This window comes from Choloepus didactylus, chromosome 13 (genome assembly GCF_015220235.1).
Source record: "Choloepus didactylus isolate mChoDid1 chromosome 13, mChoDid1.pri, whole genome shotgun sequence".
NCBI classification, from domain to species: domain Eukaryota; kingdom Metazoa; phylum Chordata; class Mammalia; order Pilosa; family Megalonychidae; genus Choloepus; species Choloepus didactylus.
The window spans coordinates 85,981,207-86,008,707 of NC_051319.1; the positions used below are offsets into that span (position 1 = coordinate 85,981,207).

Below are 27,501 nucleotides of genomic sequence, written 5' to 3' on the forward strand. Positions count from 1 at the left end.
AATACCCTCCCCCACCAAGAGACATGCCCTGAAGTAGGGGGATGGGGACCAACTGGGTCCCCTCTAGGAAGACACTGACCGGGTCAGGCCGGGTTTGACGGGGGGGTCTCCTCTGGCCAAATGTCGCCTATTTGTACATAAAACTGTACGCGACACAAGGCATTGGGGAGGGGCTTCACACACCTAGGACCAACGGGTGGTCCCTAGTGCTGTCACCCATCCCCTGCCCACCTTTGGTTTCACCTCTTGAGTGCCCAGGTGGTGACAGACTCAGAGCCCTGACCCCAACCAGGGGGCTGGGGGCTCTGCCTTGGCCTGTGGGAAGGGCTCCTCCTCTGTGCTTCTCAGCCCTCCCAGCCACCTGGGCTACCCCCTTCCTTCTGGCTTCTCCATTGTGCAAAATGCTCCTCTGCCCTTCCACTCAGTGCTCAGGGGTCTCCAAGACCAGGACAGGGTGCCCAGGCCACCAGGGGTTTCCGGAGAGTCCACTGACCCGAGGAATGCCTCCTGTCTGGACTACCTTCTCCAGCAGGCAGACGGGCCTCATACAATCTTCTTGCCCGCATCCTGACCTTCAGGACCCAGGACAGCCCCTGAGGCCACTGCCCCACAAGCTGGGCACCTCCTGCTACCAATTCCATCAGTATTGCACCTGCCCCGTTTGTGCAGGGGGAAGGGGCTCTTTGTTTAACAAGCCCCCAGTCCACTTCCTGGGCCTCCCCCTGGGGAAAGGAGCCTTTGGCCAACCCCTAGACCTGGTTGGTTGCTGCCACCCTAGCCCACCCCACCCCTGCCCTCCATAGAAGGGCTGTGTTTGCTAGGGCCATCAGCCGAACAATGCTCTCTTTCCCAGCACTGTTACCCCAAGCCAAGTTGGGGTAAGGGGCAGAGAAAAAGGTTATTCTTCGGCCCCTGGCTTTCTGGGGTGGGGGGGATGGAGCCTCTGGGGTTACAAGAGTCAAGACCCCAGTGGCACAGCTCCCAAAGGCACCAGACAACCCAGCAGCCTGTACCCACCCCTCCCACACTTGGGCCATGCCCCAAGCTTAGACTAAGTCAAGCAAGGGCCATACCCTGAGTCTCCAGCCTCCCAGCCTGGGCCCCTGGGGAGCTGGAGAGGTATGGGCCAAGGCAATGGGGGTTTCTGGAGGGAAGAGGGGCTGAGGCTTTGAGATGGCCACAGTGGGAGACGGAGGCTCTGCAGGTCACCCCTCATACCCTGGCCTCCTGAGGTGAAGAAAGGAACCCCACCTCATCATGGCTGACTGGGCTTCTCTGCCCCCTAGTGCCCCACCCCCTCCCCCATGGGACCCCCGACCCTGGCAAAGGGAAGCCCAACTGGAAGAAGGGGGCCTGGAGCACAGGGTGCCCTGAGGCAGCCCTTCCCACCCCCTGAGATCAAGGCAATGGTGGTTTTACAGGCTGACGGGTCAGTCATGGCAGGGGCTGGGAGGTGGGGGGCAGAGAGAGGCAGGAGGCAACCCCCGCCCTCCACCGGGGGCAGCAACCAGCCACCCCCTGAGCAAACCTTCCTGCTCCCAACTCACCCAACCAGGCCAGAGGCACAGTCATCCCACTCCGTCCAGCTGTCCCCCCCACAGCCTCAGGGCCCCTCTGTGATGCTCATCTGGATGTGGGGGAGCCAGCCTGAGCGGGGATCCCCCCCAGGGCACAGCGCAACAGTTCCAAAAAAATAGAGATTTGTATTTTTAAAAAAAATTAAATTAAAAGCCCAGCTCTGCTGATAGGCGAATGTTACCCCCACCCCCACCCCACCCCTAACCCCTGTTGTTTCCCTGGCCTGCACCCCCATCCCGCCACGGCCCCAAGGGTATTTACAACATGGAACAATAGAGGCCTGGGGTGGGGGGCACTGCGGCCGGGAGGAGGGGGTACAGGGCAGGTCTCCCCTCCCCAGAGGGGCCCCCCCAAGACAACACAACATCAACAAGAAAAGTTGCAAATCAGGCAGAAATGGGGACGTCATTCCATGGTCCTTATATACAGACACTGCGTGACCAGCAGGGAAGGGGTGGGGGCCAGATGGGACCGGGCATGGGCACGTGGCGGGCGAGTGGGCCAGCCAGGAGCAGAACAGGAAGTTGAGGCCCCCGCCCCACTCCCACCCCCACCCCCACCCCACCTTTGGTAACAGAAGCCCTTCATGGAGCCCGTGGTGGTCAAGAGTTTTCCTCTGGGAGTCCCAGTCCCCAAGGAAAGGGGCTTCCCAGTTAAGCCGTGCTTCAGGACTGGAATGGGGTATCCTATCCCCATCCTGGTCGGCCACGTGGGAAACAATGAGTTAAAAGTGTGCTGCCTACCCTGACTCCATCGTCTGCCAAAGCAAGGGGGTACTCCCAGGAAGTCGAGGGAAGCAAGCCCGGTCATTGTAGAGGAGCCCTCTTGGGCATCTGCTGGAGGAAGCCCCATAAAGGGGAAGAAGAAGGGGCTCCCAGGGGCTGGAAGTGAGGGGAGAGGACCTGGAACCTGCCTGGGGGAAGGGCCAGTGTGGTCATGAGGCCAGGACACCCCCTGCCACTTGGGGCCCTGGCCAGGAAGTTCACGCTGGAGGGGTCGGGAGTGAGGCCCCTGGAACGGCCTGTCTGGGAGCTGGCCGGTGGCTGGGGGAGAGGGGTGGCCAGCCAGCCAGAGGGGGGGCTCACAGGTAGATCTCCCGCTTGGCCGTCTGGGCAGATGCCGGTGTGGCTGCGGGTGGGAAGTCCGAGGTCTGGGTCAGGGGGATTTCCTCCAAGGTGGCCGAGTCCTTGCAGGAATCATGGCTACTGTGGGAGAAGGCACTGTAGGAGGGCAGGAGGCGCACGGGGGCCGTTTTGGTGTTCCGGTCTTCCGGGGGGCTGGGGCTGCCGGTGCCCGCAGGCTCCTGCCCTCCTCGGTCCTGGTAAGGCACGAAGGTGGAGAGTTTGAGGGCGCTGCTCTTGGTCCGGCGGCTGGGAGATGACTGGCCAGGCATCCAGCACGTGTCGGAGTGGCCAAACTCGCTGCACTCCCGGGTACATGTGCCCGTCATGGCGACATCAGGCAATGGGCGCAGGTCTGCCAGAGAGAGGGCAGCGTTCAGTCATCGGGGGGGCAGCCTTGCAAAGCTCCACTCCATGGGCTCCCACAGAACAGGGGTGCGCACCCCTTCCTGCCTGCAGGGCTCACAGGCACACCTCCCCCTGCAAATCACCACACACCCTCCCACCATCCACCCTCTAGCCCACTGCACTCTTCTTCTCTCTCTCACATGCACACACAATCTATCTTTAAATAGACACATTCCTTCCATCTTCACCCACCCTCAAGGTCTCTTCTCACACACCCACCAAATCTGCCCCTCAGACAGGTGCACAAACACACGCACTCGTGTACCTCCAGACATGCAAATCTGCCCTCAGATGGAGAGGGGTGAGGAAACCCCCATCCTCATGTGAAGAGGCAATCTCTGTCTCTCACATACTTGTCTACCCTCAGGTAGGCACGAACACACACAAATCTCCACTAGGCATCTCTATGCTCAGACAAACATGGGCACATACCTCCCTTCTGAACTCTTCAACCTTGCCTTGCTCCCAGTTGTCCTGGAATCCTACCCCACCCCAGCACAGAGAGGTCCTGCTTTAAAGCCAGGGGAGGAGCTGAGCCAGTCATTGTGGAGTGCTCACACAGAAACACTCTCACACACCAGCACGCTCACGCAGCTCCTCCCCGCCTCACTCGGGCACCCTACACCACCATCAGCCCTGGCCTTGCCCCAGCTCCCTGCCCAGAACACCCACGGGAATGGGAGTTGGCCGCCTGACATCAGCACTAGCCGGTGTGGTTGCTGGGCAGCGGGGGTCTCCATGGGAACAGCTGGGCCATGAGCACTTCCTGTTATAGCTGCCCCTGTCCCGCCCTCGCTCAGGGACAGCACCAGACGGTGACCCCCCTCAGGGACAAGACTGAGTAGCACTGCCTGGGGCAGGGGCTCCCCTGGCACCACCCACCCTGGCTTGGCCTCCTGCCAGTGCAAGGTGAGAAGGGGAAAGCACTGTCGTTAACCCTCAAAGTGCCAAGGCCCCTCCAGCTCAGGGCAGAGGTGGGGGACCCAATTTGGCACGGAGCAGAGCATGGGGCCCTGGGTGGGCGGGGCTGGGTACTGGGCCGAGTCCCACAGACCCCAGACCCCAGAGCAGCCCCGACATACCTGGCACTCCACCTCAGGGCCTGCTCCGGCCAGCCGGCTCTGCGCGGGCACAAAAAGGACGAGACGGGCGTGAGATCGCGCATGGAGGGGTGGGAGTTGGGGTGGTGGGCACTCTGATCCCTAGGGCCTGGGACATTAGGCAAGGGCCCTGTGCCTGAGGGGGCAGTGGGACTTCTATCTTTTTGGGCAGCCGGGGGCTTGGGACTGAGGGAGGGGGCGAGACCCAAGGACATCTCCAAGTGGGAGAGTTTTTCCATCCCAAGAGCTAGCTTATCCAGTCTCCTCCTCCACAGGCTCCCTGTACGCCTTCACACACACACATACACACACACACATACGTGCACACGCACATTCACCACATACATTCTGAGAGCATACCCCACGGTCCATTCCCAAGCTGACCTCTGCTTCAGCCCACACCCCCCTCCTGCCATCACCCTCTAAACCCCTCCCAGATAGGCCTTCCCCTAACCAGTCCTCACAGGCCCCCCTTCCTCAGTCAAGCCCCCTCCTGCCCCTCTCCTCAGGGGGATCACCACACAATTTTCTGAGCTTTTCATAGCATCCAGGGTCTCCCTCTCGATTCTCAAGGCCCTCTCACCCTGTTAAGGGACCACCAGCCCCTTCTAGAGGTCCCCTCAGCATCACCTGAGCCTCTGGCCACCGTAGCTTCCCTCACCACTCTCAGGTTCCCTGTTGCCAATGAGAAGGTGTGATGTAGTGCTGGAGGCAAGGGCTTTGGAGTCAGAGAAACCTGGGTTCGTACCCCTCCCAGGTCGGTCACGTCCAGTTGTACAGCTTTGGGCAAATGACTGAACCTCTCTGAGCCCCAGTGTCCTCCCCTGTAAAGCGGGCATCATAAAGTTCTCAAGTCATGGAGCAGCTGTGAGGATTAAATGAGTGTATATCTGAATGCACTGAGCACAGTGATCACCACAGAGCACACAGTAAGAGCTCTATAAATGGAGGCTATTTTTATGGTCTCTTCCTCATTCTCATTCCCAGGGTGCCCCAGCCTTGCCGACGCTCCTCACCGTTCTCGGGGTGCTCCATCTCTCCTATGCTGCCGTCGGGGGTGGTGCGTTCATAGTGATCCTCAGGCAGGGCCAGGGGCCCGAGTCGGGGCCCCGAAGATGACTTGCTGGACGGTGTCTCAGACTCCTCCAGGCCACTGTCATAGTAACTGTGCTGGGATGGGTCCTGTAGCTCCTGGGCCTGGCTGGTGGCCGAGAAGGTAACACGTCGGTGAGGTAACTGCAGGGAGAGGGAATGTCACTGCCGGCGAGCCACCTGCCCCACAGGCCCACCACCACCATAGGCCCCAGCCCCAGCAAGGCTGCACCCAGAGCTTCCAGCCCCCCCAGGCCTCAGCAGCAGCCAGAAGAAGCCCAGTCCCCTAGCACAGCACAGCCCCTCAGAAAGCAAAGGCCCCAAGAGAAGATGGCCTCACTTCTAGGGCGACTCCCAATACAGCCAAGCCTATACACTCTAAGTACTAACCCAGCATAGGCCCCAGTATTACAGCCCTCAGGTGACCACAAAAACCCTAATCCAGTAGAACCCACTGCTTCTAACATAGCTTTTCCAGTTCTAGGCCAGTATCCCAATATCACCACAGCCTCCCTGCAATTCCAGAACAGCCTCTGATACAGTGTGGAATATACCACCAGAAGAGCACAATACTGGCCTGACTCCCCTAATTTCAGCACAGCCTCCAAACACCAGCACAGCCTCCACTTTCTAGAACAGCAACCCCCACAGCAATAGACTTCTAATTCCAAAACAGTTCCCAAATTTCCAGAAAGCACCCTCCGAATTCCAGCCCAGCTCCTCACCTTTCTCACTGCTCCAAACTGGGCGCCAATCTCTTTCCCAGCCTGTTCCTCATCCGGGGTTTGTAACCCGCAGGTGGCCTGCTAAGGCCCCTCCCACTTAGTCCCCCTGTCCCCACTTCACTCCCCTCCAGAGAAGCCTGAAGTGGAAAAAGGTGGGAGGGAAGAAAAGGAAGAGGCAGCCTAACAAACCAGGTCACCTCAGGGATGCGGGTGGGAGAAAGGAACAATGGAAACCCCGTCTTCCAGAACAGGAAACAGAATCATGATTGTAGCTGGTGGGGAGCTGTGAGGAGCTGGAGCATGGGGGAAGGGTAGGGGCACGACATCCCTTAGGGATTAGGAAGGCCAATATCATGGAGGTTCATTCTAGGAAACAGGATGGAGCTCCTGGGAGGGCCTGCCAACCTGGGGGAGGGGCTTGGAGGCTTAGACTGGGGGCAGGGGTGGGGGGACTGGAACCCTGATAGACTGCTCCCGGCCAGCAGTCCCGTCCACCCGCGAGGGGTTAACGTCATCCCAGGAACCTGGCAACCTCAGCTTGGCACTCGGCACCACCAGCCAGTCACCCAAACACCCACCTGGGACTGCCACTGGTTTTCCTGCCAACCAGAAATTAGGAGTTGTGGAGGGCACAGACCCAGGGCCCCTGGAGGTCAGGGGTGGGAGCAGCCCAGGCCCAGGGCCCTGCTGATGAGTCTCCAGGCTCCCTGCCATCCTCCAGTCCTCTGGCGGTGCTTTGTCTTCGTAACTTCCAATAGGAGGTTATGAAGATAGCCAGGGAAGATGGTCCCTGGCTTTGCAGACCCACACTTCTGGTACTCTCACACAATCTCCAACCCCATGCAAGGCAGCTGGGGTGGGGGTCAGATGCTGTCAGGAAAACAGAGCTTTGGAGCTGACAGGAAGGCAGCCCAGAACTGCCTCCTCACCTTGGCTCCCACCCCGTCTTCAGGAATAGGCAACCTTCTTGGACTCCATGTTGTGATCCCAAACACTGAAGGGTCCGGGTGATGACAGACATAATCCCCCAAATGGAGCAGGACATTTGGGGCTGGGAGGTTATAAAAGCAGCATAGTTCACCTGGTGTTGAAAACAGGCTCCAGGATGGGTCTGGGGAGGCAGAGGCAGCCTGGTTTGACAGTTTTCTTTTGAGACCTCAACCAGCAGCCCTCCAGCCCTGCAGAACCTGCACCTGGTAATCCAGGGCTCTACTCCTGCCTACTCATTAGCTGAGAACTTGGGCAATTCACTTGGTCTCTTCCTATGATCTTCTGTAAAATGGAGGGTTGGGCTACACTTGACACTAAATGCTCTCTATAATTCTGTGACTGTCGAGTCTTAAAAGTCCAGCTCCAAAATCTCTCTCAAACTCTAGTCCTGATGTTATAGACACTTGCTTTGTATTTCCAAGTTGGCTGTCCCCACTGGCCTTTCACTCAACATATCTGAAACCAAATTCTTTTTCTTCAATCAGCATCTGCATGGTGAATAATCTCATCACTGTCCCATAACCCACTCAGAAGGATGATGAGTCTACTTGAGAATCCTGGTAGTTTCCCCCAGTCCCCATTCCTACCCAATATATGATTAGCCCTTGGGTTCTGCAGGTCCTTTCTCCCTAAGTTCGGCCAAATCCGTTCATCCATTCATCCATCCATTTATCTACCATCCCCATTGCTACCCTCTTAGTCCAGACCTTAGAGGTTCAAGCCTGCACTTTCACCTCTGGCCCTTTCAAATCCACCATATACTCCAGTGAACTCGCTAATATTCAGTTCACCCAAAAAACTCATGAGCCTTTGGAGCCTCCCATTTCCTTTCAAGGAACTTTTGGCAAGTCATCCAGATCCTCTACAAACTATGGTTAGTTCTTCACATCTGATTTCTCAGCTCTCTCCCATCCCCTGCACTCCAGCCAAATACTCCCCTTCTGCCTTCTCCCTACCTCCAAGTTAGTCACACTCCCTCCTGCCTTGACCTGTTTGTTCACATGGTGGGCCTGGGCAGGGGTGGCCTCCTGCCCCACTCCTGCTTGTCATTGAGGAGCTGGCTCAAATTTTACACTGTCCTCCCAGGAACCCACCTGTGTGCCCTTTGGCAGGGTTTCTCAATCTGTACTCCTCCAAGAAATGGAGGGGGACAATATGGTCAAATCAATTTGGAAAACTCTGGGTTATACATAGTTTGTCAGGTTCCCTCTTTCTTGTAGGACTTTGCAGAGCCTTTAATATGCTAATGTGACAGCAAAGCTTCAAAGGTGGGGGTAGTATACAGCCAAAACTAACTTGATCACAGGAATCCTTTTATATAGTATAATGGGTAATACTAGACTCTGGAAATCAATTTCCTGATGCTTTGGTTTGAATTCTGGCTCCATTCACAACTAGCTGTATGACCTTGGGCAAGTAAATTAACATCTCTAAGCCCAAGTTTTCACTTCTGTATAATGAGTGTAATATCCTTTATCATAAAGAGTTGTGAGAATTAAATGAGCTAGTTCACATAAAGTGCTTAGCCTGGAAACTTGTACCTTAGTAAGGACTCAAAAAAGAAACAAATAGTAGCCAGAAGCAGTTTTGTGGGACAATTTGGGAAAAGCTTTACTATGGCACTTCTCAGGTAGCACTCAGGATTCTCAATGGCCTCATCTTTTTACCTGTTAAGTCTTGTATAAGTAAGACCATTTTTTCTCAGGGTCTAGTACCATGACGAGCACAATGGGAACTCGGCCTATGTGTTATGAAACAGGGTTTGTGGAAAGGATGTGTCTGGATGTTGGGAGAAGACAGTCAGTGTGGCTCCCCGATGGGTTGGATTAGAGCTGAGGAAGGGACAATCCCTCAGATGCTGGGAAAGAAAGAGATCAAGGAGATAAAGGAACAGGATAAAGAAGTGGTGGTGGCAAGGTTAGGGAAAGAGAAACATGGAGGTCACCCTAGAAATGCTCGACTGTCCAGGAGCCCCCTGGAATTATCTGTGTGTGGCGGGGAGGGGGTTCCCTCAGGGCATATGGGAGAGTTTGCGGATAAAATCAGGAGAGCTGGCGCCTCGGACCTCCTGGGAGTGTCTCAAGCCTCTTCGGTCACCATGGAGATAGGCTGCCTCTGGCCTCAGAGACTCCCCCAGGACCTGGGGCCCTTCACCCAGGCCTAGCCAGAGGCAGGGCAGACCCAGGAGAGCAAGAAGTGAGAGAAGAGAGGAGAGAGAGAGAGGGAGAGCCAGCAGCCCAGGGTGGCCAGAGCAAGGAGCTGCAGGAAGGGGAGGGAGGTGGCATCACAGGCAGGAGGTAGAACCTGAGTTCTCAGCAAGGAGCACCCTAGCAGTGGGGGATACAGTGCAGGTCAATCCACAGAACTTGATAATATCCCCTTTCCCTGGACCCTCCCTCTCTGCAGCCCAGGCTGGTGAGCATGGTGGGGAGTCCCAGGGTGGGGTCAGCTAATTGCTGGGTATTGAGTGGGTGTTGGGATAAAGAGGCTGGGAAAGGGACTTGGGAGAAGATCTTGCCCTGAGGGAAGGCAACTGGGATAATCCAGAGGTGCTCTGCCTTCACCTAAGGCAGGCAGGCTGAACTCCACCCCCACCTGAGGTTTGTATGGTTAATTTGGGCAGATTGCATCTCTACCTGCTCTTTCTCGGGGTGTAAGGTGTCATTCCTGGGGAGGCCTCACAATCGTGGGGTAAGAGGACCAACTGGTTGCCACATAAACCCATTTGAAGGCTGGGGGTGGGCTGGGTGGGGAGATGGTGAGGTAAGACAGGGTAGAAGTGGCAGACCTAGGATGTGAAAAGGGACAAGAAGGGATGGGATATCGTGAGGACCAAGGGCTGCTTCCAGTCTCTCTCACTCCTTCTCTCAGTTCCAGGAAAATAAGAAACAAAAACTCCAAAAATAGAGAACTTTATTGTCAGGGACACGTTTTGGGGCTCAGGAACGGGAACCAGGGACCAATCCCAGGAGCCTGGGGGTGGGGAAGAGGTTAACACACAATCCACAGAGAAGGCACAAATGGGAAGGCCCCCTCCCTGAGAGAATTCCCACCCTGTTTCCCACCAGGAACCCAGGCCTCTCTCTGTTTCCCCTCTTGAGAAGCACCTACGGTGGTCGGCCTTGGATAGACCCAGGTTTGGAGTAGACTTCCTCCCCACTCCCCTCCCCTTTCCCCCCCTCCAAACCCTTCTGCTCACCTGCCCATTAGCCCCTACCTGAAAGACCCAGCACGTGGTCCAGTGTCCTGGGGTGTTACGAGTCACAGGCCTCTCCCCAGTGTGGCAGGTGCCAGGAGGAGACCACCACAATGCATACCCTTCCTCCATCTTCACTCAGCCTAACCCTCCATGCCCGGGTGAGGCAGCAAGGTCACTTCCAAGGCCAGGGCATCCCAGATCTGTGGTCCCACCCCCCACCCCTGACTTGGGCTGGGCCCCAACGGGCTGGTGCACGTGGTAGGTATGACACGCCTGGCTCCCTCACTCCCACACTTCGGTCCAGATGGCCCCGTGGTAGGGGTGGGGTGGGGGCTGGGGTGTGCTGAGCCGCAGGGGCTGGCCTACCTGCTTGCTGGGGTATTTGGGGGGATTGGTGCGGTAGCTGTAGTCGGAGTACTGCTCGGAGCCCGTGGACGTGGTGTCCCCAGTGCCCACGAACGTGTTGGCAGGTGGCAGGTCCTGCACCACCTGGTGCTTCTTGGAGGCCGAAGGTGACTGGGGCTGCAGCTGGATGGAAGGCAGTGGGGAGTTAGAGCGGTAGTGGCGGCCCAGGTCGGGGCTGCCTGGTGGGTAGTTGAGGGGTAGGTGGATGCGGGGGCTGTCGCCCGGGGCATCGCTCATCAGGTTGAACTTGAGGGACTTCTGCAGCCCGGCCTCGTCCTCATCCTCCACAGGCTTCACAGGCTTCGGGGACTTGCTTTTCTTGCCCTTACTTTTGCTTCCCTTGGAGGCTTTGCCACTGGGCTTGGGGGCATACAGGTCCTTGGTCTCCTTCTTACCAGCCTGGTAGCCACTCTTGGCCTCCCGCTGGCGGCAATAGCGCACGAGCACCGCCAGGGCGATGAGCAAGGCCACGGCCACCACGCCGGCCACCACACCAAAGAGGATGTTGCCACGCTGCTTGGAGCGCTCATACTCTGGGTCCCCAGCAATGTCGATATCCAGTGGTGTGTCCAGGCTGTGGCCCAGCAGGGTCTCCAGCAAGGTGCGGTTGGCCAGGGTCTCATTGACATAAAGATGGACCAGGGCTGTGCCATAGCGCGGGGGCTTGCCACGATCACTGACCTTCACCACTAGGCGGTGCAGCCCATGGTGGCGCCGCTCAATCTCCTTCTCCAGGGTGATGGCGCCTGAATGTGACCCAATCTGGAAGAGTCCATAAGGGTTGCCACCAGTGATGCTGTAGGTGAGCTCGGCATTGACACCAGAGTCAATGTCCTCGGCTGTCACCTGGCTGACTGTCTCGCCAAGACGTGTCTGAGGGGTCAGCAGCCGGTGGGAGGTGTTGGAGGGGGCGGTGATAAAGGGTGCATTATCATTCTCGTCCAGCACATTGATGGTGACACCAACGTATGCTGAGCGAGGTGGGACACCACCATCCACCGCCTTCAGCTGGAAGGTGTAGGTGCTCTGCTGCTCCCGATCGAAGCTCAGGCTGGAGAGGATGGTGCCCGTGCCATTCTGGATTACAAAGTCACCATTGTCCTGTTCCACTGAGAGCTGCACCCGGGCGTTCTCCCCCTTGTCCCCATCGATGACAGTCACCATGCCCACTGGACTCAGCGCTGGCATGTTCTCCATCACTGAGAAGTTGTAGCCACTCAGCATAAACTTGGGATCGTTGTCATTGCAGTCCAGCACATTGACCAGGACAGTGGCTGTGCCCTGGAGGCTGGGGCTGCCCCGGTCAGCTGCCATCACCTTCAACTCATAGCTGTCACGCTGTTCCCGATCAAGGGAGGTCTTCACCCGGATCTCTCCAGTCTCAGGTGAGATGGTGAAGAGGCCCTTGGCAGCCGGCTCAGGCTCCAGAGAGTAGACCAGCTCGGCATTGGAGCCGGAGTCGGCGTCACTAGCAGTGACCTCGGCAACCACCTCGCCAGGCTTGTTGTTTTCTGGGAAGGCAACCTCAGTGATGCTCTGGGTGAAGACAGGTGCATTGTCATTGACATCCACCACCTGCACCTTCAGGGAGTTGGTGCTAGAGAGTGGGGGGTTGCCGGAGTCCACAGCCACAATCTCGATGGTGTAGTCTTTGACTTTCTCGTAGTCAAGTGGGGTGGTTGTCTGCAGGAAGTACTTCTTCTTGCTATCACTGCCTGACTCACTCGCCTGGCGTAGCTGGAAGGGGACGTCGCCTGCCACCACACAGGTGACAGCCGCATTCTCTCCCTCATCTCGGTCAGACACCTGCACCAGGGCCACAGCTGTCTCCTCTGCCACATCTTCTGAGATGTTAGCCATCCCGTCTTGATGGGTCACCAGCCCTATGCCCCGGATCTCAATGGTGGGGGCATTGTCGTTCATGTCCTTCACAGTCACAACCACCTGGGCCCGGGCACTCTTGGGGTTGGCACCTCGGTCCTTGGCGAGCACTGAGAAGCGCAGGGTGCTGAGGTCCTCACGGTCCACAGGGCCTTGCACAGTGATGAGTCCAGTGTTCCGGTCCAGTCTTAGAAGACGCCTCACCACTTCAGGTGCCTGGTGGAACGTGTAATCGATCTCTGCATTGGCACCTTGGTCCGAGTCATTGGCCTTCACCTATAGGGAGGCAGAAGAGGAAAACCCAGAAAACAAGGATGGGTTAGTCCAGGGAGAACAAAATTAAGTGGTGCATGTGCTCCCAGCATCCTTTCCAATGAGCATGCAGACAAGACTAATGGAACATGGCCCCCCTTTCCAAAAGCAGCACACATCTGCCTTTTCCCTGCCCTGACACTCTGGCAGACATCACCCATCTATTTTCCTGAGGAGCCCTGATGCAGCTTGTGAATCGTTGACTGCACTACAGGCAACTACCAGAAACAGGACAGGATGGAATTAATACCCACTTGCTATTCCTGCATCAGTTCTCCCAAATATGGGGTAAGGATCCAGCTAGCAACTAAGGAAGCCCTTACACCCAATTAAACTGGCCTTCAGCCCTTCTAAAGAGATGGAAAGTGCAGGCAGCAGAGGTGGTGTGTAAGCATGCACATGTATATGTAATATGCATGTGTATACACATGAGTATTATGTGATTGTGTGAGATGGGGTATGTGTTTGTGCACATGTATGTTTGCACACATGAGTAGAGAACCACATGCCCACCTGAAGGCCACAGGTAAGGGGATTTCTTTTGAAAGCAGCTAGGTAGGGATGTGGGTCAGAGAGAGCCTGCCAGGCTGGGGCCCCTGCCACTGCTCAGTCAAACCGGGGAAACCTGTTTTCAGCAGCTCCTCCTTTCTCTCCTGACTGGCGCTGATGGCTGATTGCTGCACCAGCGAGAGGAATTTGGCCGAGCCCTCAGCCAGGAGGGAGGGGTTGTGCGGGCCACAGAGCGGGCTGGCAGCAGGCTGGGCTCCCAACGTCAAACAATGAACTATCTGTCCCTTTGCAGTGGGCACGCCCTCCCACGCCAACTCCGACAAGCACTTGGCTCAGCTCTATACAAACATGGGTGGTAATGGGGCAACGGGAACCAGGAGGAAATGGCCACGAGGTAGCACTGGTCAGGTGGAAACATGAATGCTGGCATTAGGTCACAGCCAGACAGAATGTGATGTGGGGTGGGTAGGACACAGTGGTGAGGTGCATAGGCAGAACTTGGCAAAGTCTTTGGGGAGCAAAGGAGAAGAGTCCTGAGTTCAAATCCCAGCCCCACCACTTCCCAACTGAGTATGTGATCTGGGGCCAATTATTTAACCTCCCCAATCTGCAAATGCGTTAAGAGTACACATACACAGTATATATTTCACAGGATTGTGGCGAAGATTAAATGGATAATACATGTAAAAATGCCTAATACAGCCTAGCCCATGGGAAGTGCTCTCTCAATAGCATGTATCCCTCTCTCTGTTCAACCATCGTCAATCTGCCTGGAAATCAGTGCTGACACAGTGCTGGGTGCACAGTAGGCCTTCAAGCCACTGTCAGTCTTCTTCTCACCTTCCCTTTAGGAAAGGGAACTCCAACTATACTGCCAGGGTTGTTCTACAATGGAGATCCCTGAGTAGGGGTTCCCCAGCCACCCTGGTCTCAGCTCACACCTGCGAACTCCAAACCCAAGCAGATTCCCCTCCCTCTTCTTCATCACTGTCCCCTACCCCACCCTCCATCACCACCTTTATGACTGTGATCCTCCCTGTTGTCCAACTTACCTGCCTCTCCTGCCACCTTGCCTCCCTTTGTCTTTGTCTAAGGTCCTTAGTCTCTGTTTGTTTCCCTCCCATTCTTGCTCAATTCTGTTTCTGCCTCTTTCTTTTCAGCCTGCCTGCCTCTCAGCCTAGCCTCTGCTCTGCCCTCCTGTTTCCTCTCACTGGGAGGCCATGTGGCTGCTAAACACTTAGGCTTGGAAGCCAAATGTCGGAAATGGCAAAAGTGGGATTTGAACCCATCAACCATGTGTTATTAGGTAAGTTTCTTAATCTCTATGGGTTCAGTTCCCCCTCTGTAAAACAGAGATAACGCTTACCTTATACTGTGGGGTCTATGTGAGAGAACACACACAATGTGTTTAGAACAGTGCTTGGCTTTGGGGCTAGTATCATTCACCCTCCCCAACTGTCCGTCTGCCTTTTCTTTCTCAGTCTCCCTTCTCCAGGTCCCATCCACCAGCCTTTAAAAGGTGGCTGAAAGCCCGACCCATTTCCCCACTGCAGCTTGAGCACCCAGGGCGCAGGGTTTCCCAGGATGGGTAACGGTGCCCAGGGCAGGCCGAGCCCTCCTCAGCTCCCTCGCGACAAAGACGGAGGCGGCTTCAGCCCATGGGGAAGGAGAAAGGAGCTGAGGCTGGCAGGAGCCCAGGGCTGAGATGACAGCGGGAGATACGCCCACCCGTCTGCAGGGACGCTTTCTCTGCTCCCTCCTGGGCCCTGGGCCCTTCCAGCTGCCCAGCCCCTGGGGCAGTTCCCATGCAGACAGGTGCTGAGAACTTCAACAGAGAGGCAACCAACCCCACACCCATGGGTGCCCTAGGCCCATGCCTGCAGGAGAAGGCAGCAGTACAGACATCTGAATACATTTTTCTAAACTTAGAGCCCACCTGGCTAATATGCTCTTATTTGACTTTGCTAAGGAGGAGCAGGTGAGGCTGTGTCCTCCAGCTTAAGGAAAATCTCATCTGGCTAAAGGGAAACCTCCCCTGGTTGGGAAAACATTTTCATCTCTGAGATCCTACTTGGATAAAAGATGATTCCTTTGTTCCAACAAGACTCCCTTGGCTGGAGGAGGATGCTGTTTGACTTGGAGGGGGGGTTTCATTCTCACAGACTTCCCCAACTTGATTTTGCCTTGGGGTTGGGGGCATTACTGTTCATATGCAAGGACACTGTCACCTAGGTAGCTTGATAAAGGGAAATAAAATCATCGGCTGGTTTGGAGAGAAGGTTGTGGGACAGTCTGACCTGGCTGGAGCTGGGGGAAAGGGGTCTCTCACCTGGATGACCGAGTGGCCTATGGGGCTATTCTCGGACAGCTCGGCCTCATAGGAGGGCCGCTCGAACTTGGGGGCGTTGTCATTGGTGTCGAGCACGGTGACCCGCAGCAGGGCGCTGCTGGCGCGTGGGGGGCTGCCTCCATCCTGCACCTTGATGGTGAGGTCATAAGAATCCCAGCGCTCGCGGTCCAGGTTGCCCATCACAATGAGCTGTGGCTGCTTCTCCTCCTGGTCCTCTGCCACCTGCAGCCCGAATAGCTCCTGGGCCTCGGGCCCAGCCTGCAGCTCGTAGGATGCCACACCGTTGGGGCCAGCATCACGGTCTGAAGCCAGCGGGATGGGGAAGAGTGAGCCGATGTTTGTGTTCTCGGGGATGGCCAGTGTGATGACAGGAGAGGCGAAGTTGGGCGTGTTGTCATTGATGTCCTGTACCTCGATCTGGCCCTCTAGCAGCCGGGGGCTGCCGTTTTGCACGAGGTCTGTGATAGATACCTCGAACTCCAGGATGCAGGGCTCACCAGGGAGCTGGTTCTGGCATTCACGGAGCCCCTCCCGGTCAATGGAGGTTTCGGTGGTGAAGATGTCACCTGTCTTGCCATCCACCCGTAGGTATGGGGCACCCACCTCTAGTTTGTACAGGTGGCCCACGTCTGGAAAGCCGTAGTCAGCCGCCAGGCTTCCGATGAGGGTGTTGGGTGGCTGCTCCTCCGGCACCTTGTACACTACCTGAGTGGCGTGGCCTGGGGATGGAGCCAGCAGGAGCACCAGCGCCAGCAGCATGGGGGGCAGCAGCAACCGTTTCCCCCCAGTGCCTGGGCTGGGCCTCAGGGGCCCCATCCTGGCAGGCTCCAGACTCAGGAAGGCTGCAAGGGGAAGAGGCAAAAAACGAGGCAGTCAGCCGGGAGGAGGAACCTGGCCCAGAGGGCTGCCCAGAGCTGGCCCCCCACTCTCCCTCACATACCTACACGGTATTCTCCCACAAGGAGAGCTCAGTCCCAGCACAGAACCCTGAACCCAGAAGTGATTCTGCTCTAATTTGGAGAAGGAACCCAGAACTGAGAACCCAGCTCAGAGCACTTATCCACAGCCAGGTGTAGCAGCTGTGTTTGCCCCAGCTGGAGGAGCCGGTAAGAGGCCCAGAACAGGTCCTGAGAGGTTCCCGCCCAAGGAACGCCCTTACCCACCTGACGCGATCTCAGTCCCAGCCCTCCCTCCCGCTCTGCTCTCTGCTCTGTGCTTTTCCCAACACCTCCTTCTCACCAGCATCCCGCCTTAGTCACCCATGGTAATTACGCTGATACTGAGATAGGAAGAGCAAGCAGGTGGGAGAGTGAGGCCTGGATCCGCCCCCCCCCCACCAAAGGGAGCACCCCCTACACACAAGGAAGGAGAGACACAGGTACCCTCTTTCACTCCCCAAACCTCACAATCATTACTATCTACCCTGTGGTCCATTTAGAATGGCTGGAGGGAAGTGAAAAAGTCTCATTTCTTTCCCTTGACAGCCTAATTTCTGGGTCCCTCCAAGATGCTAAATCAGTGTTTATGTGCAGAGGGGTAGGGATACGAAGTCTCAAATCCCCCTTTTCCGACAATAATCACTCATAGTGCCCAATATACCCCACCCCCACCAAGGGCCAGCTTGAACTGGGGACCAAGTAAGTCTTGTGAAAATGGTGCAGGTTGAGGAGCAGGTGTTAGCCCTCCATGACCCCCCCCCAAACACACATGCCCATAAATGTGTATACATGTGTGCCTAGACACAGCTCCTAGGGGTCCTCTCCTCCTCCTCCCCTGCTTCCAATGAGGAGAGGGGTGACACAGGCAGGTGGATGGGAGAAGGGAAGAGAGATCAAGGTTGGATTCAGGACTGTGGTCAGGGCTGATTGGCCCTGAAATTGGCACTGGGACCTGTCCTGGCCTGTCCTTAGCAACTGAGAACTCAGCAGGTCTAACCAGGACAGACCTGCCAGTGAGTGACACAAGCAGCCTTTCCCTGACCCCTCCTCCCCACCTCCACAGCACTCCATGAACACCTGGCTCCTATTTGACCCCTATCCCCACATATAACTGACATCTATTTCACACTTGCCCCCTCCTCTCCTAACAGGTTCAGTCCCATCTCACACCTGCCTCTCTGTTTCCCCCAACCCTCTCGTCATTCCAGCTAGAGCCCTACATTGCCCCGGCCAACCACAAGCTGCACCCCTATCTCCCATGTGCACAATAACCCAATTCTTCTCACCTATCTCCCCCAGCTTTGAGGCAGTGCATTTGCAAACCCTGGCCAGACCTGCCTGCTGCTGTCCCAGTCTTGAGCCTCCTTGGCCAGCCCCTGCTCTATTTAACCAACGTTTTCAGCAAAGTCCTCAGGTTCGATCTTTCTTCCCCACCTCCCCACTTACACCTGGAAAACCTGCCCCACACCTGGAATGCCTGCCCAGGCCCTGTCACCAACCACACCTACCCCACAGAAGGCAGGCTCTGGTCTTCCAGGAAGCCTTCCCAGGCCTCTGCAGCCTATGGTGACCTCTCCTTCCTCCAGCTCACAGCTACTTATTGTCTGCCCCAATCCCACAGCAATGAATCACTGGGTGCCTGGGACACGGCCCGCCCATGTTGTCCAACTCCAGGATTGTGCATCTCTTCCTGAGTTCTCTGTCTTTCTGGCAGACTCTAAGCAACCTGAAGGATGGGACAGAACTGGTTGACTTACTCCTCCCCTGGGCCTCACACCCATGCACTTTCACAGAGCTGGGCACACAGTAGGCACTCACTTATGCATTCAACAAATGTTTACTGGGCACTTACAATGTGCCCGGCTCTGTCCCAGGTACTGGGGACAAAGCAGTGAATGAGGCAAATCCCTTGTGCCATCACAGAGCTAACAAAGAATCCAATTCATTGAGTATTTGTCAATTTTGTTTGGTCACCTCCCTGCACCCATTTGGCGCATGAAAGGCTGGGCAGTAGGGTGGAGAAGAGTGGGGGCCATAGTATCAGTCTTTGACAGTTTGAGGTGAATCCCAGCTGCCTACTTCCTGGCTGTCCAACTGGAGCTTCAGTTTCCTTATCTGTAAAGTGGGGATAATACTACTTACTTCCTAGGGAGTTCGGTGGGCTAAATGCCTGGCACAGAGTGGGAACTCAATAAATGGTCCCACAAAGTTCTCACCACAATTGTAATTATGTAGCTGTTTGGAAATAATCTAATTGTCTCTTTCCTGCAAGACTGTGAGCTGGAGAGTAGGAACTGCATCTGCTTGTTTATTCCTACATCCTCAGAGCCTAGTACAGGGCCTGGCACACAGTAGCCACTCAATAAATAGCTCCTGAATGACTGACTATTTTAGTGCCCTGGCACTTACTGTGTGGTCATTGCTGGTTGACTTGCCCCACTTCCTACTCCACCGAGAGCTCGCTGGGGTAAAATTTAAGCCTTCTCTGTTTCAGCTGCATAGATTCAGTGGATACTCACTGAGAGAGCAGATTAAACGCCTCCATTTACCCTTCTGACTTACTGTCCTCACAGCAGGCCCCAAACACCTGCCCCTCCCTGGTCACTCCTCAGCAGTAATGTGCTTAAATATGTGTGAGGCCGTTATCAGATTAGTTTGCATGTTTGTTCCTGCCGAGATCTTAATCTCTTTAAAAGGAGGAGGGATTAATCTGACACTCCGTTTGTACCCACCCTCCAGCCACCTCTCCTCCTCCAGCTGCATGGACCTGACATGGGGTTCATCTTAAATCACACTCTAACTCACATACATCCCCAGAGGACTGTCTCCAAAGAACCTCATTCCCTTCTGAGCACCTTATCCTGCCCCCACCCCTCTACACACGCCCACATACACACACACCATGGATCAGATCATCATTGTGCTCATCAATTCTGTACTTAGGTCTTGCCGGGGGTGGGGATGGGGGGGTGGGTTAGGTGGGAAACTGATGAGAGTTACCCTAAACCTAAGAAAAAAATACGAAGGCGACTCACCGCTTGCCTCCACTCACTTTCTTCAGATCAGGGATTCTTAACCTTCTTGAGTCACAAAAAATTTAAGAATTTTATGAAACCATGGTGCGGAATTTTGCAAGAAAAATGAATGCATACAAATTGTTGATTGTAAATTCAGGGTCCATGGTCTGGCACGGTCAGGGTGACTTTTATTAGATTTGTGACAGTTCAAAGAGCTACAGATGAAGCCCCCTGCCTCGGGGTTTCCTTCTCCATCTCAGCGTCACAACCCAGGGCCCCAACCCCTCAGACCTCTCAGGTGGCACAAGCACGGCATGCTGAGGCTTTCCCCTCTGCCATCGCCCCACACACACACTCTCGCCTTTAGGAGGTCGCTCACCTCCAGTTGCAGAGGAATCAGGAAAGAATTATGGTATCCAACTTCTGAGATGGGAAGAGGAGAAACGCTGGATAATAGCCAAGGCAAAGGTGTGTGGGTGTGTTACTGAGATGTAGGAGGTGTTTGGGGAAAGCGAGGAGGGATTGGGGGTTGCTTAGAGGCGGGACAAAGTGGAAGAGGCTTTGGGCCCTAGAAGCTTTTGGGGAGTTCCTTTAAAATGAAAATTATCTGGCCCCACCCTTAGGAATTTTGATTCAGGAAGTGGGTCCAACAGAATGCCCCAGGCAATAGGATCCTGGTGGTCCCACCATCAGGGAACTAAGATAGGCTAGATCCATGGAGTTAAAAAACAGCCCGAAGTCCCACAAACTCTATTGTCCTCCCGTTCACCATCATCCTCATCCCAGTCAACACTCACTGATATCTTAATAATGCACCATCAAGTGTTTTACATACATTAACTCAATTAATCCTCCCCAATCCTCTGAAATCGGTATTATTTATCATTACACCCATCTCCATATTACAGATGATAAAAAAAGAGGTTCAGAAAGAATAAATTGACTTAGTCAAAGAGTTAGTTAAGCCAAAAAGCCAGGATTTGAGAAATAAGAATGCGATGGGGGAAAGGGTGAATAGAGGGAGGCAAAATTAATATCAATCACAGAAGCTGGAACGTGATGTTTGTTTGCTCCCTGACACCAACCCCAGGAAGTCAACGCTGCTTGGCAAGGAGGGAGAGGGGAGAAGGTTCAGGGTTCAAGAACTGAAGAATCCCCCGCCTCCCAGGCTGCTGCCTACCCAAAGGCCCAGAGGGATAGGGGGCGGGGGTAAGGAAGGGGAGTTAGATCTTTCACGGGAGCCAGGAGGCAGACCCTGCCAAGCCCTTGCCCATGTCATGCTCTGGACTTTGTCCCCAGCAGTTGGTTATTGGTGGGAACCATCAGTCCCAGAAGGTAGTGCCTTTTTTGTCCTTTCCTAGTTCTTGGCTGCCTTCCTGGCAAGGGTGCGCCTACATCCACCCAGTGACATGGGTGCCCAGGAGACTGAGAGGCCAGGCTATCTCCCCCCAGACCTAAGGAGCAGAAGAGCCAGGAAGGGTGTGGGAGTAGGATGTGAGGGGCAGAGTCCAGGGAAAGCTAAGGGAACTGTCATCCGTTTCAAGCTCTGGGGAGGGATGAGGACAGCCTTTACTTTGGCCTACCTTGGGAACTAGGGTCCACTTCTTGCTGAATGAATGCCACAGAGGCAGCCATAACTGTCCCAGTGATCAGGTCGGCTCTGACCCCATCCCCTCCCACACCCCATTACACGACAGCCACTGCTGGCACAAAACACCAAGAGACAAAGGGACCTTCAGGGAGTGGAGGGTAAGCATGGGGTTATGTATGGGGTGGAGCTGTTAAGAGGCCTCCTGCAGTGAGCAAGTGTGCAGCCCTCGGCTCCTCTACCCCATCTTTCTCAACCTTTTATTAGCCTCTGCAGGGTTTCAGGCACCTGCATTCTCACATTCTCAAGTCAGCTAGTTGGGATTTGACCCTCGCTCCACCACTTCCTGGCTGTGTGACCTTGGCCAAGCAACTTCACTTTTCTGAGCCTGTTTCCATACTGGGAAAAACAAACAAACAAACAAACAAAAAAACCTGCCTCTTTTGGTTATTTGGGAAGGATTAAATGATTTCTGATGCATCTAAGGTCTATTACATTATAAAAGGCAGGTCTAAAAAAAAAAATCTTCCAAGGACTCAATTTTATTTCCAGCATCAGGCACAAGTAGGTGCTCACTGGCTCAATGAACCAATCCCCCACCAGTTGGGAAGCCGTCTGAAGGCAAGGACAGTGTGGGTCTTACTACTGCATGCTCACCACCCACCATGGACTCTGGCAGATAGTAGCTGCTCAATATACTGTTCAATGAATCTCTGCTGCACCAACTACTCTTGCTTATGGGAGCAGTAACCCTAACCACCTATCAGAAGGGCCTCTCTTGCTGCCCCAGCCTTGATTCTTTACCACCTCTAGCCTCCCCTCACCTTGCAGCATCTCACCTCCAACCCCCTGCCCTTCAACCCCACTCTTAATAGCATTTAACTCACCATCTCCTGCCAAGCTGTCCCTGGGCAGAAGTAGCCATAGCAACAGACCCTCTACCAAAATAACCCAAACTAGCAAGACACCCAAACCCACCGTCTCTCCTGGAATTGGGAGATGGAGTGGGGAAACGGGGAGGACCAAACACGGCCAGAACTGAATCCAGACCTGCTCTTCTATCATGCTGCTTCTGGCTGTCTCTGGAGACCTCTTCTTATCCCTTTTCCCTTGACTCCACCCCACCCAGTGCCTTAATCTAGTTATCGTTACAGGTTTACAGGTTTCAGTCAATCCCATACCATCAAGACCCCCACGTCAAGAGAGCAATACCCCTCACACACGCCCAGACCTCTGGGTTGTCACAAACACCTTCTGGGGCACCCCTTTACAGGCAGCAACCAAGAGTTGGCCCAGAGCAGGTGCTAGAAGCCTCCCTGCGTCTCCGGGCACCGAGTCCTGGAGTGCCTTTTTTTGTCCCGCCATGGTCAGCGGGCGCTCCCTGTACACACCCAGCGCGCGGGGCGTCTCCTCCCAGAGGACGCGGAATAGGGGGTGGGGGAACGGCGGCGGCCGCTCCACTGTTCTCCGGCAGGGGCGGCCCCACCCCACCCGGACGCGCCCGGCCTTCGGGAGCCCGGGGCGAGGCCGGGACGCTGCCCGGTAAGAAGGCGCCTTCGCCGGAGGACCCCTCCAGCCCCGCCCCCGCCCCCGGGGCCACCGCGGGGAATCCCTCCTTCGCCGCGCCCCAGCCCTCGGCCTAGGGTGTCCCGCAAGCGGGCGCCGGCGGGAGCCGCGCAGCGGGCGCTGTGAGGGGGCAGGGAAGGAGCCGGCGCCGGAATCACAAAGCGGCCAGGCAGGCCGGGGGCTGGGAGACGTTTCCATAAAACGGACCTTCCCGCGGGGGTGGTGGGGGGAGGGGTCTCTGTCCCACATTCAAGCCTCAAAGGCCTCAAAGCTGCCCTAATGTTTCCTGCCAGAAGGAATATGGTCGCCGACCATTGCTGGGGAAACCGAGGGCAGAAGCCTGAGCTATGGAGAGAACGAAGCTGGGGGGAAGAGGTGCGAGTCCGTTTCGCCTTCCAATTTTGCTCCTGTGAGCACCGCACCTCAATTCAGGCTCCCCGGCCTTACCCGCGAACACGACTCTGGCCTGGAGCGGACACCCGGCGGAGGCGGCGCCCAGGTGTGGGAGGGCCCCAGGTGTGCGGGACTCAGGTGAGTCGGAGAACGCAGCTGAAGGGTCTGAAAGGGGTCGCAAACACAGCCCCAGGCCTGCACGCTCTGCAAAGGGACCTACGGCCCCGGGATCCCGGGGAAGCGGGATGGCGCGGCCTGCCGGGTCCAGCTAGTTCCCGGAATACCCAGCCGGCGGTAGCAGGCCCGGCCCGGGAGTGGGTGTGGGCGAGGCGCCATCAGGGAAGCGGGTCCGGCCAGCCCCTCAACCCATCCCACCTTCCCACCCCGCGGCCTCGGGTTGTGCAGATATTTACAATAACAGATGTCGAGATTCAGGTGAAGGGGCGCTAGGAGCTCTTCCTTTGGCCCCGGCTGCCCAGGAACGGCTTCCCCTGACCGAATCTGGCCTCCGAGAGGGACGGTGTGTGTTTGCGTGTATGCGCTGCAGGTGTAATGTGACAATGTTGGTGTAAGGTGTGTGGCACCCAGTATTAGGATGTGTGAGGCGGTGGTTTCTGTGTTTGTGATCGTGAGGCGCTGCTGTAGGTGCCACTTATTGTGTTAGGGTGTGTACCGTCAAGGCGTATGCCGAGACATTAGGTTGTGTGTTGGTGTGGGTGCCGTCAAGAGGTATGAGACCCGTGTTGTGTACCTATAATCTGGCCATGGACTGGGTAACATGATTTATGCTAGGGTGTGTTCCTGAAAGGAACATGTCTGTGTATGTAGCTAGATTTTGAGTGTTCAATCTGGCGAATTGTGGCCCTGACACTCATAGGTGAGGGCACAGGATTGTGTGTCCACGCCGCGGAGTCACACCCGGTTTTCTGCTGCTCCGTGTTACCACGGGTTATGTGTCCGTGCTGCTGAGCGTGCAGACTCCGAAGCGGATTCTGAGCTGGTGACGATGCCCCAGTGGGCGCTGGTGTACGGGAGGTATATCTGTGTGCACATATGTAGAGATGTATGTATGCGTATATATATACATAAATACGTTCATGGTCTGGCCCTCTCAGTGCCCGCGGAGAGCTGGAAGCGCCTGAGTGAGCCAAGCTGGTCGCCCAACAAGTGTGTGTTGTGGATGACGGTCCTTGCTTGCTTGCTTGCTTGCTTGTCCTAGGGGAGTCCCCCCTCCCCCCAGCAACTGGGGGCCGCGCGCTTCCCCCAAATCATCCTCCATTCCGCTAGCTCCTGGAGTCTCTTTATCCCCGTGGCTCCAAGCGCTCCCGGGTGCTGGATGCGGGGGCTAGGAGTCCAGCTCAGCACCCCTTACCCTCGCTCGGCTACTCGTCGCGGACCGTGGTGGCCAGGGTGTCCTGGTAGCAACCCCCACTCGGTACTCCCAGCCGCTCCCACCACAGCCCCCCGCGCCCTGAGCGCGGGTTGAGCCCCCGTGGCCGGGCTCCGCTACGCGCCCCTCCCTCAGATCCGCCGGCCATGGCCGCTCCGGGCCCCGAGCCGCTGCCGCCTCCACCACCGCCGGATCCTTACCCGCCTTGGAGCAGTGTCGACCGCCGGCCGTGTTATCCAGGAGCCACCGCCGGCCCCGGCCCGGGCTGCGGCTCGGCACCGGCTGGCGCTATGCGGTTCGGGCTCCGGCTCCGGCTCCGGCTGGCTCTGGGCGCACCAGCCCCGGCGGCTTCGCGTCCGCGCCGCGCTCCCGCTCTCCCAGTGTGTGAGGCAGCGGCGGTGGCGGCGGCGGCGGAGCCAGCAGCGAGCGGAGCGCACAGCCCGGCCCGCCCCCTCCCTCCCCCCCTCCCTCCCTGCCCGCCTGCCCGCCTCCCGCCCGCCTCCCCGCCCCCACCCCACCCTCACCCCCACCCCAGCAGAGAGGTGGAGCTCCGGGACCGCTCTCATTCCGCCGGGAGGGGACCCCGAGCCCTGCTCCCCAACGCCGGGTTCCCCCCGTTTGCCAAATCCCCACTTCCCCGGTCCCGGATAAGCGGACTGTCCCTTTTCCCCTCCCTGGCTCTCAACCTGACACTTATCCCATCCGAGCCCCCATCTGGGACCCCTCCCCAACTGCACTCCTTACTCCAAACACCTGTCCCTCCCTACCCTGCCCCCTGGGAAGTCGAGGAAGGGGAGGTATCTCCCCCAGTGCCGTCTTCATTGGGCACCTGCTCCTCCAGATCCATCCTCTTCCCGCCCGGACCCCCGGATCATCCCGTGTGGCCCTCCCTTTCCACTGCGCACGGGGGAAGGCCACCCCTCCCCCTCTGGCCGAATCCGCAGAGCGGTCAGTCTCGGTGGCCTCAGCAAGCTGTGGGAGTGGGGCTATGGAGAGGACCGTAGGGAAGGGTAACGGGACCGGGGGCTTCCTTAGAAGGTGGATGGGGGAGGTATACAAGTGTGAGGGGGAGGGGACGCTCTCGGGTTCGGGCTATTCGAGGGTCCCCCTCCCCCCAATTACCTGCCCCCAGGGCGGCTCTGAGCTGTGGCCACACACATTGCCAGTGACATACACACATTAACACACAGTCACGCGAGTCCCTGCCCCGTGAGGCCGCACAGTGTCACGGCCTGTGCCACACACCCTCACAGCGCCACAAGCTCCCTGTCACACTCACACTCACCGAGTCACACACGGTGTCACACGCCGTGTCTCACTCCGTCAGTTTCCCCCGCTCGGCTCTGGCTCTCTGGCTCCATCTAGAGGTGTTTGAGCAGCTTAGGAACTCCCTTTCCTGCTCTCTGTGTTCTGTACTCCAAGCTGCCAAATGCCCCAATTCAGTAGGACCTCATGCCTTCTGCCACCTATGGGGTCCAGGCAAGGTATTCTAGGTCAAAAGAATGAGGAGGACTGTTCTGAGCAGGGCCTGGGGCTGAGTGGAAAGGTCCTCATTATGGGTGACTGGTTGCTGGGCCTCAATTTGCCATGGCCTCATCCCTGTCCTCCCCCATCCCTGCCCTCCCCCATTTTCCCATACATACCTCTCTTCTCTCCCTGATCTCTTGCCTCTGTTTCCTCCTCTGTCCATGCCTAGCCTCTCTCTGTGAGATGCTTTTCAGAGTAAAGGTGGGATGTCTGCAGCTAAGTGTAAGCAAGGACTGCCCAAGATCTCTCCCAGAGCGCAGCTTCCATTAACCAGACTCCCTTTCTGGCCTGGGCCCTGCCCTAGCCCCTACTCCCATTCTGGATGAGAGATAGGATGAGCTGGTGAAGGGAGGATCTGTCCTGCAAGTGGCTTCTCTCTGACACCACTGGAGCCTATGCTTTCTCCATGCTTGAGTACAGCTTCAGGGAGGAAGGGAGTCAGTGGCCCAGAGAGAAGCAATCCTGCAGAGGAGCTGCCCCAGCCTCCCTGCCCCCAGCGTGTGCCTGCTGCCCTGCTGCTGCTGCAACAAACTCTTTCCATCTGATCTGCTTGCTGGGAGCCATTCAAAGGCTCCTCTGTTCTCCTCCCTTGCTCAGGGCTAAGCGGAATAGGCAGTCGCAGAGTGGGGCAGGAAATGCTAATCTCCCAGATGTTCTCCTCTGTCCTCATTACTTCACCACCATCATACCCAAATCCTGCACCAAGTGGTAGGAGCAGAACTGGGCAAGGGCAACACCAGAGTGTGCCCACAGTTTTCCCTGCTCTCCAGCCCCTCCTATCCTGGCTGTCAGGCTGGGCTCTGTGAGGGACCTAAGCTGAGGCAATGTAGGTATGGGCATTGAGGTCTGGCTTTTCCAGGGAAGAGGGCAGGCAAGAGAGCTGGGACTGGGAGGAGGATGATTGGGGTGAGAGGGAGGTGGCATCTGAAGAAAAGAGAGAAGCCAGGCTCCTGGCTCCTTACCAAACTGGGAGGAAAGCCTGGTTAGCAAGTGGAGCCCTGGGGGAGACTCCTGAAACTGATGGTTTCCAGCTGAGATTCCAGCTGAGACTGTCCAGGGATCGGTGCCTGGGTGGTGCTAGGTGTGGGAGCATTTGGGATGCTTGTGGACCTAAGACCCTGACTATGATATACCTGGAATGAGCCATAACTAAGAGGAGTAGGGTGCAGAATTGCTTGGAACTGTAACAGAAAGACTGTTCTGTAACAGTAATGCTGTTGCCTCTGATTGTTGCTGGGACACTGTTGTAATGCTGTAATGTTAGTATGCCTGAGCTATCACCAGGATGCTCAGATTACCTGAGAGCTGTTGACAAACTATGTGTGTGCACACATGCGTGCATGTGTATGTGTGTGTGTGTGTGTTGAAGGGACAGTAACTGAGAGGCTATTGGGGCTATAGGTATGGGGCT

General features: G+C 56.4%; 1 protein-coding gene across 3 annotated transcripts; it reads right to left on the reverse strand.

Moving 5' to 3' along the window:
• Positions 1-2,138: 2,138 nt before the first annotated feature.
• Positions 2,139-24,945, reverse strand: PCDH1 (protocadherin 1). Of its 3 annotated transcripts, XR_005211322.1 has the most exons (7): positions 24,764-24,945; positions 15,651-16,513; positions 10,580-12,775; positions 5,224-5,443; positions 4,956-5,031; positions 4,190-4,228; positions 2,978-3,054 (listed from the first exon to the last, which is right to left on the reverse strand). XR_005211322.1 is itself a non-coding variant. In XM_037800771.1 (6 exons), the coding sequence occupies exons 2-5, from the start codon at positions 16,485-16,487 to the stop codon at positions 4,203-4,205; spliced, it is 3,279 nt and encodes a 1,092-aa protein (XP_037656699.1). In that variant the 5' UTR covers positions 16,488-16,513; positions 24,764-24,944; the 3' UTR covers positions 2,918-3,054; positions 4,190-4,202. The 3 variants fall into 3 exon arrangements, 2 of the variants coding, with proteins under 2 accessions (XP_037656698.1, XP_037656699.1); XM_037800771.1 differs by lacking the exon at positions 4,956-5,031 and having other exon boundaries at positions 2,918-3,054; positions 24,764-24,944; XM_037800770.1 differs by lacking the exons at positions 4,190-4,228; positions 4,956-5,031 and having other exon boundaries at positions 2,139-3,054; positions 24,764-24,944.
• Positions 24,946-27,501: the final 2,556 nt, after the last annotated feature.

What these genes read in the sequence shown, in the direction of transcription:
- PCDH1 (XM_037800770.1), bottom strand. Translation starts at nt 16,487, where the DNA reads ATGGGGCCCCTGAGGCCCAGCCCAGGCACTGGGGGGAAACGGTTGCTG. An exon ending in TAGGCCACTCGGTCATCCAG is followed by an intron (nt 12,776 to 15,650) that starts GTGAGAGACCCC and finishes GCCTCCCTATAG; the next exon opens with GTGAAGGCCAATGACTCGGA. An exon ending in CCAAATACCCCAGCAAGCAG is followed by an intron (nt 5,444 to 10,579) that starts GTAGGCCAGCCC and finishes CTCTCCCTGCAG; the next exon opens with TTACCTCACCGACGTGTTAC.